This window comes from Alosa pseudoharengus, unplaced genomic scaffold, assembly GCF_046254945.1.
Source record: "Alosa pseudoharengus isolate Yale_2024_CS ecotype anadromous, Long Island Sound unplaced genomic scaffold, YU_APseudo_1.1 YU_APseudo_1.1_scf_2, whole genome shotgun sequence".
Taxonomy (NCBI): Eukaryota; Metazoa; Chordata; class Actinopteri; order Clupeiformes; family Clupeidae; genus Alosa; species Alosa pseudoharengus.
In genome coordinates this window covers 4,875,056-4,887,730 of record NW_027468663.1, presented here as the reverse complement: position 1 = coordinate 4,887,730, position 12,675 = coordinate 4,875,056, and the positions used below count along the sequence as shown (strand labels likewise).

The 12,675-nt window shown below is 38.8% G+C and overlaps 2 protein-coding genes across 4 annotated transcripts in view; one reads left to right on the top strand and one right to left on the bottom strand.

Moving 5' to 3' along the window:
- The first annotated feature begins 697 nt into the window (after positions 1–697).
- Positions 698–7,037, top strand: bmi1b (bmi1 polycomb ring finger oncogene 1b). 2 transcript variants are annotated; one of them, XM_076295709.1, is made up of 10 exons: positions 698–1,023; positions 4,094–4,221; positions 4,338–4,434; positions 4,556–4,611; positions 4,686–4,736; positions 4,853–4,961; positions 5,126–5,165; positions 5,355–5,450; positions 5,652–5,732; positions 5,893–7,037. In XM_076295709.1, exons 2-10 carry the CDS (start codon positions 4,107–4,109, stop codon positions 6,277–6,279), a joined length of 1,032 nt encoding a protein of 343 aa, XP_076151824.1. In that variant the 5' UTR covers positions 698–1,023; positions 4,094–4,106; the 3' UTR covers positions 6,280–7,037. The 2 variants fall into 2 exon arrangements, with proteins under 2 accessions (XP_076151824.1, XP_076151823.1); XM_076295708.1 differs by having other exon boundaries at positions 4,091–4,221.
- A 2,127-nt stretch (positions 7,038–9,164) lies between these two features.
- pip4k2ab (phosphatidylinositol-5-phosphate 4-kinase, type II, alpha b) overlaps positions 9,165–12,675 on the bottom strand; it is a 38,169-nt gene continuing 34,658 nt past the window's right edge. For both annotated transcript variants that reach the window (XM_076293448.1, XM_076293449.1), the window contains 2 exons: positions 12,504–12,607; positions 9,165–11,324 (listed from right to left, as the gene is read on the bottom strand). In XM_076293448.1, coding sequence (XP_076149563.1) covers positions 11,244–11,324; positions 12,504–12,607 — 185 coding nt within the window. In that variant the 3' untranslated portion in view covers positions 9,165–11,243. The remainder of the gene's footprint in view (positions 11,325–12,503; positions 12,608–12,675) is intronic.

The window sequence follows — 12,675 nt, the reverse complement described above, 5'->3', positions numbered from 1 at the left end:
GTAGCCAAGCATTATAATGTGACTACATTTAAGCTATAATATATTACAAATAAATACAAATAACATACATTCTGAGCAAAGCAGCTGTCAGCAAAACGTGACAAAAAACGTGACAAAAACGTCGAAACGGCATCAGTTTATGCCAAAGGACAAAAAAAATCTACGATACAATCGATAAACATTAAACCATTAGAGAAGGTGTCTTTAAGAAAAACCAACAACATGGACACTAAAACACAGACTGTGAAGAAGATAACTTGAGAAGTAACCATATAGGCTACTATAAATCATTTGGATAGCCTACTGCATGGACCTATAGGCTTCTTTTCAGTGCTATTCAGATAACTATACATTTACATTTTGTCATGCTCCGGTGAAGCATACAACTTTGGGCGTCGAGGAAATTATGGCACACAAATTGCCCAAAATGCACTGTTATGCTACCAATTCGAATTGATAGCTGTCTGCTCAATCGCTTTGGTAGAGTAGGAAGCGCTGGTAGTCTGCATCTCGCAGTGCTCATCTACTGACTGGAGTTGCTGGAGGAGAGTGCAACCGAAGACAAAAAAGAGACCCTCCTCCGGGGTTGGGGTATTGATGATCTCCTACACACCGCTTCTAATTCCCAGGCTACCCTCAGGAATGGGACCACGTGACAGCGCGGGGCGGTCGAACTACAAGCCATTTTGGGGACGGTGTCAGTTTCCACTGAACCATCAGATACGGCATTTTTTAAACCGCTGAATTGGGCGATAGACCACAACAGTTCGATGAGAGAAGTGAAAAAATTGATTTGGAGATCAAATCATTCCGTCACCAAGAATGTTCAAGGCTTACTGTGGCGCGTAAAAGGCAATTGCGTAACTACAATGAACTCGACGGTGGTGCGTTAGAGCTCTTGCAATTGACAGCGTCTGCAGCTCAATCCAAGATGGCCGCTTTGGCTGCATTCATTTTTCTCTGATCGACTTTCAAGTTTCATTGTCCACAAATATCGCTTGGATGCCATCTTAGATAAACCTGGTGAGTACGATGGAATTCGCCTTAAAATTCTGACGAGCGATGAAGATATAGGCTATAGAAATATTCGTACCGCTATAGGGAGTAGCTGTTGTTGATTGCTTGGTTGGTGCGAACATGCTCTTTGCTCTATGCAGAAATGTTTAAAATTGGTCTGTCTTTGATACATGTCACTGTAATTCTCTCAAAAATAACGCCGCGAGTACATGCGCATCTTATCCAAAACATTCTAATAGTGATACAATTATGTTTCGCGTTCTTTGACACGAGTAGAAGACGTCAGGTTGAGGAAAGCCAGTGGAGAAATGAGTTAGATCTCAGGATGGATCACATTTTTAACAGTTATTTAAGTCCTACTACTCAACATGATGTGCTGATATTATAGGAATGAGAACTCTTGGTGATGTAGTGATGGGCAAAATTGACAGCTGGACATTCGATGATTCTTTTAGCATTTTAGGAACTTATGTTCGTAGGCAGAGGTTTCTCGTTAGATGTGGATGCAGTAGGAAGTAGTGGTTTCCGACAGTGTTAAAGAATATGCTTTTATATCAGCCTGTTCGCTCAGGTCATTTTGTATAGATTAATAGAGTTGCCCCATATGTTTTGTTTGCTCGTTTTAGGACGCTTTTGGTTCTTCTTATAGACTATTTGTAGGCTACTGACGATACGTTATCTTATGCTTAAGTCAAATGCCAGCTTCCACAATAATTTTGTATCATGCTGTTCCGTTTTCACTTTACAATCACAACAATTAAAATGTCAGGTTGGCTTAATTTGCAACAATAATTTATTTGTGGGTGATGGTTTTGGCACTAGTGTTCTGGTCATAAACGCTTTAGAGCTGTGACAAATCATGTCACACAAAAATCACACAAAAATATGTGGAAAACATGGGGTCATGGCTGTGGTAGGCCAGTTATGTAGGCCTAGAAGCATGTAAAAAAAAAAAACAGTTTTGTAATATGATTGATTTTATCGGTGAACTGGTAGCCTAGTCGTGCGTCAGGTCTTACGCATGATTTTAATAATAGTGTCGCCTTCTCAGACGGTCATCCAATCATGTTTAAGTCTACAATAGGATATTTCATCATGTATCTGGGCACCCTTGTGTCATTCTTATCAGCTGCGTGTGTAGCCTATAACTTAATGCTGAAATTCTAGATGCCCCTCCTCGAGAAACACTACTATAGTTTAAGCTACTGTAGGTTATTGCGACAGGAACTTTTCAAAGATGGCTATAGCCTTTAACAAACACCTTCTGTCCGTTTGTTCCAATCAACATGTGGATAATCTGAAGAAATCTGTAGGCTATATGTCAGTCATTAACATGCCTTTGTTGGGCTGAAGTGGTGGCTATTGGTTGACTGCCTAACAATAAGTAATTGTTTAAGACATTACAGTTAATTGCATCTTATTTCTTGTCTTAGTTTGACAAGGCAATAATGTTTCTAACCTTATAAGCCTGGTCTCTACAACCTTCCACCTCCCTGGAAGGGGAACCAGGGCTGAGGCTACTCTTGCCGTGTTCATTTTCTAAATCGATGGGAGATTAACATAACACCCAACCTGATTGCGAGTAGGCTACTAACGCTTGTTACAGTAAAATATTCACTATTAGTTTGTTGAACATTCTTTCAAAGTTATGGTTTTGGCGCCAATGCTGATTTTTTTTCTCCGTATAATACAGCCGTGCAACTAAAGCCAGTCATTTTCCTGTTACGCTACTTATCTCGCCAGAGTAATGCATTCATCAAAACACTTTGACAAGATTTTGGAACGATTCTTGAAAGATTGGAGTCTTTTAATGCCCCCCATTCAAACTTTACTAAAAAGACTAGGCTACAATCTTTCAAAAATATTTCCCAAATGTTGTCAAAGTCTTCTGGTGTAAGGATGGCTCAAGGTGCGATACGCTACTTTCAAAAGGCATAGGCTAACTGATGTGCTGTTGGTTGTAATGACTTACAGGTGTAGGATAGACCGGTCTTGGTTAAAATCTGTATTTCTAAATAGTTGAAGGGCGTCTTTCTTGGAGAAAAAAAATGCGTCTCAACTTCGGATCTAACATAAGCAATTGAAACCCATCGCTTAGACATGAGTCTGCAAATAGGCCTAATAGGCTACGTTGCCAAGGCACTAAACCGAATTTAGTTAGGGTTTTGTTTTGTTTTTAAAATTGCGTTGAATTCGTTTATCAACTCCGGAATATCCTGTACCATAGTAGGACTATATAATTTGGCCTTCTTCACGAAGAGAAAGACTGTTTTCTGGAGAACCAGTCAAGGGTCAACATTGTAACAATCTGAACTTTTGATACTCCCTCCTTCCTGATGGGAAAACCACCCGCTGAAGATCGTTACGTTTTAGATAGGCTACTTAACTCAATCGTGGACTTATTTCTGAATTCAGATATATATTGACAGTAGAACATCCATCTTCCCTTAAGGCGTAGGATATGTAATGTCTATGCATCATTTTAGGAATATCAGGAAAACCTTGGATAGGCTATCGTGCTCGCACACTCACGTGAACAAACTCGCGCATGCAATGGGCAATATGGCAGCCACGTAGCTTATGCGCTGCACGCCGAGTGTGACTCCGAGAACCATTGCGTGTGCCGCTAAAATGTAACGGATTATGTGGCAGATATGGCATTATGTGTCGTCACATTGGTCTACGCCATTAAGACAAGACCCATACCTCCGAAAGACTCAGCCCTCAGTTGGCATGGTGCCAAATATTACCGGTTGCTATAGCAACTGTTAGTGCTGGTATTTTGGCATCTGTCCATTATCCTTACAATATTGGTGCCTTCCTACTTTGCTTCCTAGCCTACCTTGCCTTTTCCAGGTAGGCTAATATGTTTGTTGATGGGTGTCTTGCGCAATTGATGTGTTTAGGATGTTTTAAAAACATCAGTTTACACTGCTTGATGGCTAAGCTAAGATTTCGGGTTGTTTAAGTGCGTTTTCATACATTGCTGGACCAGCTTAAAATGATTGGCAGGCCATTAGAATTGTAACTGGAAGAATATTTGGCACATTTTAATTAAATATATTTTCTGCAGCAGACTTTCTGATTCCATGATGCACAGAACAACACGAATTAAGATAACAGAACTGAATCCCCACTTGATGTGTGTGTTATGTGGAGGTTACTTCATAGATGCCACCACCATTGTTGAATGCCTACATTCCTGTAAGTTCCTCCTTTCAACTCATTTTCACTGCCTGATTTCTCATAGGCTACTTGACTGCAATGTAAAGTTACAAAACAGATAAACCCGTCCTAATTAATTATGTCTGTGCCCCTAGTCTGCAAAATGTGCATTGTGAGGTATCTTGAGACCAGCAAGTACTGCCCTATTTGTGATGTTCAGGTCCACAAAACAAAACCTTTGCTGAATATAAGGTAGGCCTACAATGTATCCTGTTGAAAACATTTATCAAGTTGTAGCTTTGAGAATAGGATAAACATATAATTTACAACAAAACAGAAGAGACTGTTTTTTTTTTTCTTACTCTTTTGGAAGGTCGGACAAGACTCTTCAAGACATTGTATACAAGTTGGTTCCAGGTCTTTTCAAAAGTAAGTTTGTGTTTTATACAAAAACTACTGGTCTGGTTGTCTGGAAGATAAATAACTGCAGTGTATTTTCTCAGATGAAATGAAACGCAGACGGGATTTCTATGCCGAACATCCTTCAGTTGATGGTAAATGAATCAAAAGATTTCACTTGCATTAGGCCTACTTTAACCTGCATGCGTGTATGGGGTTAAGTTGTTGAGTGATGTGTGTTTTTGTTGTTTTTACTGACCTCCTGCCACAGCTGCAAATGGATCGAATGAAGACAGAGGAGAGGTGGCTGACGAGGACAAGAGAATAATTACAGATGATGAGATTATCAGCCTCTCCATAGAGTTCTTTGACCAAAACAAGTAAGGCTCATCTCGTTTTGAAACTTTCCAGTCAGCTTTTATGTCAGCAATCACAGATGTCATTGCATTAGATTAGAAAAAGGTGTAAAAAATATTTGGGGCATGTAGGTGTTCATTGTGTAGGAGGTTATTTCTGTCTAAACCTTTTTTGCTGTTGTTTACAGACAAGAAAGATCTGGGGAGGCTAAAAGTGTCACTAAAGAGGTGAAAACACTTATTATCTGTTCCTCAAACTGTTACTGTTTTAGATAATAAACTGGGTAAAGATTGTCATACATAGTTTAGTTGGTAAAATAAGACTGATGTGCTGAAGGTTTGAAAGTCAGTGTTTGATTATGTATTTCTATTACAGAGTGTGAAAAGTCAGTGTTTGATTATGTATTTCTATTACAGAGTGTGAAAAGGTACTTGCAGTGTCCAGCTGCAATGACTGTCCTGCATTTAAGAAAATTTCTGAGGAGTAAGATGGACATACCATGCACATTTCAGGTAGGATTCTCACATCATTCCCTTCACAAATGAGTTACCGGTACATATGTTTTTCACACGTTTTATGTGTGTATTATGTTAAATGAGCCAATATTTGTAGGCCGTCTTCTAGTCAAATGAATGTGTAATAGTAAGTATTGTATCTGGCACACAAATTTGTGTAGTATATATTGCTCATGTTTTTCTCTTATTTCCCTCCAGATTGATGTTATGTATGAAGATGAACCACTTAAAGATTATTACACATTAATGGACATTGCTTATATCTACACTTGGAGAAGGGTATGGAAACTGATTTGTCCACTTATGCATGCATTTCTGGTTTTGAATGGTTTGACATTTCAGTTACAATTTAGATACTGTCCATCTATACATTTTTTATATATTTAAAAATATATTTTTAACATGTTATGACACCTGAATGACTGCATTCATCTCCCAGAATGGACCACTGCCCCTGAAGTACAGAGTGCGGCCCAGCTGTAAGATGATGAAGCTCTGCAGTCCCAGAGAGGAGCTGAGCAGTGGCAGTGCTGGCAGCCGGCCCGAGGGGGAGAGCGATTCGGGCAGTGATAAACCCTGCAGCCCTGCTGCCAGAGACCCCTCCACCTCCACCTCCACCACCCCACCCACCAACCCCAGCACTGCGCTGCAGTCGGCCCAGTCTGGACTCCTACACACCTCCACGATCAATGGCCTGTGTTCCTCCTCCTCCTCCTCTGCCACCACCACCACCAACTGCAGCTCTGGTCAAGCAAACAGACAGCTAACCCTTAACAGCAAAGCCTGCAAGCCCTCGGCTGTGAATGGCTCACCCCCTCTGGGATGACTTGACCAAAGACTGACCCCTGTTCTGTCCCTGTCCATGCCAACAGAGCTGATCTTTTTGTTTGTTTGTTTTTTTAGTAGTTGCATTCATTTGTGGGAGAAAAAAATATTTTGACATCACATGAATAAGTTTGTCAATGTAGGCCCTAAATGAAAACTGAAGTGACCCTGGTGTTGTACCCGCACATATGGGTTTTTGATCAAGTTGAAATTCTGAAGCTTTTTCTGAGTTTCAGTGAAGTTTGCTGATTTTGGTTTTAATTTGCCTTTACATAGATCATTTATATTTAATTTTGTCTTTTAAAAAAAATCCTGGGACTTAATATCTTCTCAAAAGATTTTGATCCAGTCAGGACCCAGTTTTCCCCCAGAGAATTATAAGTTTATAATATAGCCTTATTATTGAACTTAAAGACAGTATTATGGTTTTTTTTAGACTTTATTGTGGGTGAGATATCTCTTCAGTTTTATTTTATTTTTACTAAACTGAAAAGATCTGTTATCAGATTATTGGACATAGATTATTGTCAGATTGGAACATCAAGACGAAAATAAAATAAAGGTTGCAGTGAAGGGGTCACCATGACATTTTGAGAAGATACATCTGTGTAAACATTTGAGGTGATTGCTCTCTCTCTCAGTGTTTAGTGTTTGCTGTCATGAATACTTGTACCCACTAGTTATTTGTTAAATGTATTTACTGTTGCTGCATAGAGGGCGAGGACCTGTAAAATAAACATTTTACATTTTGTTATGAAACCCTACTGCTTGTGTGTTGGCTTCCATTTGACACTTTCTGGGAATAGACCAAATAAAGCAATGGATAATCACTGTGTCCTAAAATTGCAGTCATAGCCTAGGCTAAAATGACAGTAACTGACCACTTCTAACACTTTCTGGTCCTGTACACATGGTAACTTTACGAGAAAAACAAAACATTTGTGTTTTTTTTACTTAAACAAATAATATAAATTAGTTGCAGTGTTTTATCTAATCCCCACTGGTAGGATCTGAAGAATTATGAGACATTGGCCGTTATTGTCATAGGCCTAGCCTATATGCTCCAACCAACAGCACCAGTTTTCAATTAAGCAGCATAATAGGCCTAAACACCGTTGGTAACGATTCACTTGCAAGTTTTTAAGTTTCTCAATAAATCTGCCCTCCTTTGTGTGGCGGCTCTTATGATTTGTCTTTGTTGGTTTGTTTAGGCCTAATATCTGTTTAATTTTAAAAAGAACATAACTTTTATATCATGTTTTTACCTTTCAGATGGATGATGAGCATAACCTGAAGCGGCGAGGCTGTGCATGTTAAACGTCATCGATTTGAAATCAATCTGCTTCATATTTATTTGATAAACTATCGAATACAAATAATCCACAACATTTTATCAGCCTATTTATATGTAGCCTACCATAGGTTAGCCTATAAGGTAGGCTAATGTATGTAGGCTATTTTATATTAATCAGGAAGATATAAAATAGCCTAAGTGGACACTAACATGTGGTGAAGACTTTGTAGGCCTACCTATTTATTCATCAGATTATTTTATTTTTAAAGATTTTTTTTTATTTTGGCCTCATCAGTGCTATAGCCGTGATTCTAATAGGCTATAGCCTGTTGATATCAGAACAACCTAATCATGCCCTGATATTCTGGTGAAAACGGGGTGTTTAGGTCCTCCACATTGAGCGTTTGGCTCCTGCGATCGTGACCTATAGGGTAGGCTATAGGGTAACCTCTCGTAGAGTTCCGAGCGGAGGGGATGTTCGCTTTGGTAAATGTAGCCAATGTTTTGAAGTCAAATAGTGCGTCGACATATTCACCATTCAAAAAAAATAAAAAATAAAAGGCCGCTGGTCTGACACAAATATACGTTTTCACCAGAATATCAGGGAATGATTAGGTTGTTCTGATATCAACAGACAATATTTGAATCACGGCCGCAAAGACCACAGGGAAAGATCCATTTGTTAATCATCCATCAGTTGGTCCGTCTTAAGCCACAGCCTCCCAAGGCCGATATGTCTCAATATAGCCTATATGTTTTAGTGTAGGCCTAGGCCTAAACGGGAAATGGAATAACCTGTTTAGCCCAAACATTTTATGCGAAATTATGAAAATATGTGACAAACGGTCTAGCCTTTACCGTAAAAATAGCTGTGGCATTTTGATTAAAATATAGATCACAAGATGTGTATAAATTGTTGTTCATGTAGGCTAGGCAATGACTAGACTAGATTGGGCCAAAATGTGGAACAAAAGTCATTCGGTTGCTTATAGGGTCAAGCATGACCCGTCATCCCCAGTCTGAATAGGTTTGGCTGAATAGTTCATTGTTTCATCTTTACATGTAGCCTATCTGCTGTAGTAGAGAAACATTGATTAATGACTCCTTTCTGGTAACTCCTATTTATGCCTTCGGGCAAGGGCATGACGCCAGTTTGCGCACTGATTGACAGCGCTCCGGCCTGCGCACGTGCCATGGAGCGCTGTGGAAAAATCTGTGGCATGTCGCCTCCTGGCGGTAACCAACACACCTTGCATGTAGATCAGATTCATTGCACAAAGCAATATACAGTATTTAGATCCGTTTGTGGCCATACATTTGGCATTTTCACGCATTCCATTTTCAGAAAGAGTAGTCTAATGTCGCCTAATGCAATTCATTTGGATCTTTTAAGAGACTAAATGACTTGATTTCAGGTATTGTGGCCATACCATAATTTCGTTATGTAATTCTATTTATGTAATATGACAGACATTACATATGATATAGTATGCTTGCAGTGTTATTCTCATCTACAGTCGTCAGGACATCCAATGTATGACACTAAAGAATGTAGGCATTCAAAATGCCCCAAATCACTTGAGAAAAAAGAGTTGGCAGAGCAATGATCAGTTTTATTGAGGAGTGTCTTGAGAATGGGGTGCATTACAGCACATGAACATGAGATTGACACTGGCTCCCACAACTGAATTCACAACAACTATGATGCATAGACAACAATGGATTACAATGTTCTACCTTTCACCAGATAGATGATGTACATCACCTCATTATCATTTACATGCTCCTCCTCAAATTAAAACCACATGTTACTATCACCATAGGGGGTGGTGTCAGTTCGATGCTCCTATTCAATGTGAACTTACTGTAACCTTTTATAAATTTACAATGCATATAGGGTTACAAAGTCAATTACTAAACAAGCCGGAGCTCACCTACTGCTAAAAATGAGTTCAACTTTGAGTGAGAAGTTCTTAAGTCAAAGTTGAGAGGTTCAAATTTATGTATAAAGACATTTTTCCCCACAAAGACCTTCTGACAAACCCATTGCACCCGACATATCTGAGGGTTTCATTTTTGTATGAGCTACACGTAAATGTAAATAAGTTTTGAAATGCAAGCTTTAAACTCTTCAACGTCCAATGGGATTACAAACACCAATGAACTCCAACAATTCGGGGTTCAATAATCCAACTTTAGACAGCCATCGGTAGAAGCAGCAAAACAGGTACAAGCTGTTAAAGTAGACTAGTAACGGCCAATGAACCCACAGCAATTAAAGTCAACATGTTAAAGGTTTGCTTGATCATTGAGCTTAAGGAGTAACATTCAATGATAAATCACAAAGTTAACATATACTATGTCTACACCAGAATAGCAGAGCAACCTCAATATTCTTTCGATATATATATCCATTTTTTAAAAAATAACATATATTCAATCTTTTATTTTTAAAAAAGAAATATAAAATTAAACAATTCAGAGTAAAAAAAAGGCACACCCCTCGCACAGTGTAAATATTTAGAACATTACGTAGCGTATTTTTAGGATTGCTTAGAATTGCAAATGAAAATGCCGAGGAAAACAAGTATATCCACATACTTCACTTAACACTATGTCAAGACTACACCAGATTATAACTACGTAAAGAGAAACATGAACAAATCCTGTTGTTTTAGGCAACATTCTCTCATTCTTTGATTCACAAAGCATTAGAATTCCTTGAAAAGTTTTGCATTCCCATCAAGAGAATGGCACACATATTAACACTTGTTCTTATGGTATTAAAACAAAGGTAAAAATATATATTATATTGTATTATATAAGACCAAAAAAAAAGCAAACAAACAAACAAAACAGCAACGCAACAGACCATATCTCTTTTCAACTTTCTAGACTATACTAGGTGATTTTATGCCAATATGGTATGTGGATTACAGCTTTCTATGAACTAATACACATAGTACAGTACCACTACTATTGCATTTCTTTTAGTTTTGTTCTGCAACCAGTTTCATTTGCATAAACAGTTTGGTGCGTTAGAATAAGTGCAAAGTATAACATTGTCATTTTTGGAGTCCATTTCAAATGGGCACACATCCATAAAATCTACACTCTGAGTGTAAGCCCTCATTGACAATGTAAATCTCTTTCTCTAATATTCCCTTCTTTCCTATTCCCAAATACAAAATATATTGAAATGTTTAACTTAAAAAGAATATCACTTAGCTATTTCAATTCCACAGGCAAACAGCAACATGCTTGTTCATTTAAGATACACCATCTCAGCAATATATATTTTTAAAACGTAAACAAAAAGAACATAAAGCAGCTTTGACAATGCCAGTTAGGATGTCAAATACAGTAGAACTCACAAGAACATCACTCAAATTCCCACTCAACAATATCTAACATACAGGTATATATTTGACACATAACTACATTACATCTTCCCACCCTTATAGTTTGAAGAAACTATAATAATAATAATAATAATAATAATAATAATAATAATAAAACACGGGGAAAAATGTAAACGGCCCTGGGTTTGGAGTCCAAGGTGATGGGTGTGTGCCGGTTCCGTCCCCCTGGGGCAGAATCTCCATTGCTGGGCTTGCGCTCTCCCCATCCAACCCTGCTGAACACCACTCACAGTTCTAGCTCACGCCAGGTTAGGACATGATGGTGGTGATGAAGTCGTAGAACCTCTTGGAGTATTGCTCAGGGTTGACGGTTGAAATCTCTGCCCCAGACTGCATTGAGAGAGGTCAGTACAAATGAAAATTGTGGTAGTTTCTACCACCAGTCAGCTACCTGTTTGTGAAATTATTCAATCTCAAATTTTAATGGTTCATGTATACCACTATATCCCTTCTAGTTTGGCAGATGAGCTATGGCATATTACCTCATACACTTGCTGCAGTTTCAGAAGAACCTTTCAAATGACCCGAACAAGGCACCTTATACAGTATGTCAGAAGTTAAGCATCAATTCATTTTATTGTCACAATTTAACATTGCTTTACCTCCTTTTCATTGTCAAAAGCACATTCAACAACTGACAATAAACAGTAATCTATGACCTAACCATACTGATCTTCTACTTATGATTAAGGAGTGCTCGGCTATCTGCTTCACCGAGACCTGGTTGGATGAGAGCATCCCAGATGCGGCTGTCTCACCTCCCCGCTTTACAGCATCAAAACTTTCTCAAAAGTCTAAGGGCAGTGGTACAGTATATGCTTCATGATCAATGATCGCTGGTGCACCAACTTCACCATTGTACAACAGTTCTGCTCTACTGATCTGGAGTTTATTACTGTCACATGTAGACCCTTTTACCTTTCAAGAAAGTTTGCATCCGTTGTGCTGATCGGTGTTTACATTCCACCGCAAGCAAAATATACTGAAATGTTTAATTGCCTGTGGCAATTTGCCCGATGTTGCCACCAGTGAACTAGCGCAACATATACCTACAGTCGAAAGATCACATCCAGACTCTACTGTAATAGTACTGGGTGACTGCAATCATTGCAATTTGTCCGATGATCCCCAACTATCTTCAACAGGTGAAATGTCCCACGAGAGGAAATAACGTACTCGAACATTGCTATTCCACAATCACTTTATAGGACAGTATAGTACACAGATGCCATTAAAACTCTTAAAGCATGCCAAGGGCCAAATTATGTCAATCATGCCAAAGGGGGCATAAGGTGCAAAGCATCCAGGATAAAACGCATACACCCGCAAACATTTAAAAATTGAAAAGTAATCATTCTAACAGTCACGCAAATTTCTGTCCTTCAGCAATAAGACTCTTGAACACAACTAAACTGAGATTAAAATGTTTCCCTCAGTGACAGCATGACATGGCTATCAAACTATGAGTGTAGTGCTGCCTGGTTTGATCTGGATGAAAATGACACTCACCCCATGCTTTACTGTTTTGGCTGCATGAGCGGCTTTCTTCTTTGCGTCATAAGGAGTGAGGATGTCAATCACTCCCATGAAGTAGACCTCTCGTTTAGGAGCATCTGATGGAAAGAGAGACAACCTTGTAAAACATGATCTGTCTGAATAAATGTCACAAACCACAATATTA

What these genes read in the sequence shown, in the direction of transcription:
- bmi1b (XM_076295709.1), top strand. Translation starts at nt 4,107, where the DNA reads ATGATGCACAGAACAACACGAATTAAGATAACAGAACTGAATCCCCAC. An exon ending in CTAAAAGTGTCACTAAAGAG is followed by an intron (nt 5,166 to 5,354) that starts GTGAAAACACTT and finishes TTTCTATTACAG; the next exon opens with AGTGTGAAAAGGTACTTGCA. An exon ending in ACATACCATGCACATTTCAG is followed by an intron (nt 5,451 to 5,651) that starts GTAGGATTCTCA and finishes ATTTCCCTCCAG; the next exon opens with ATTGATGTTATGTATGAAGA.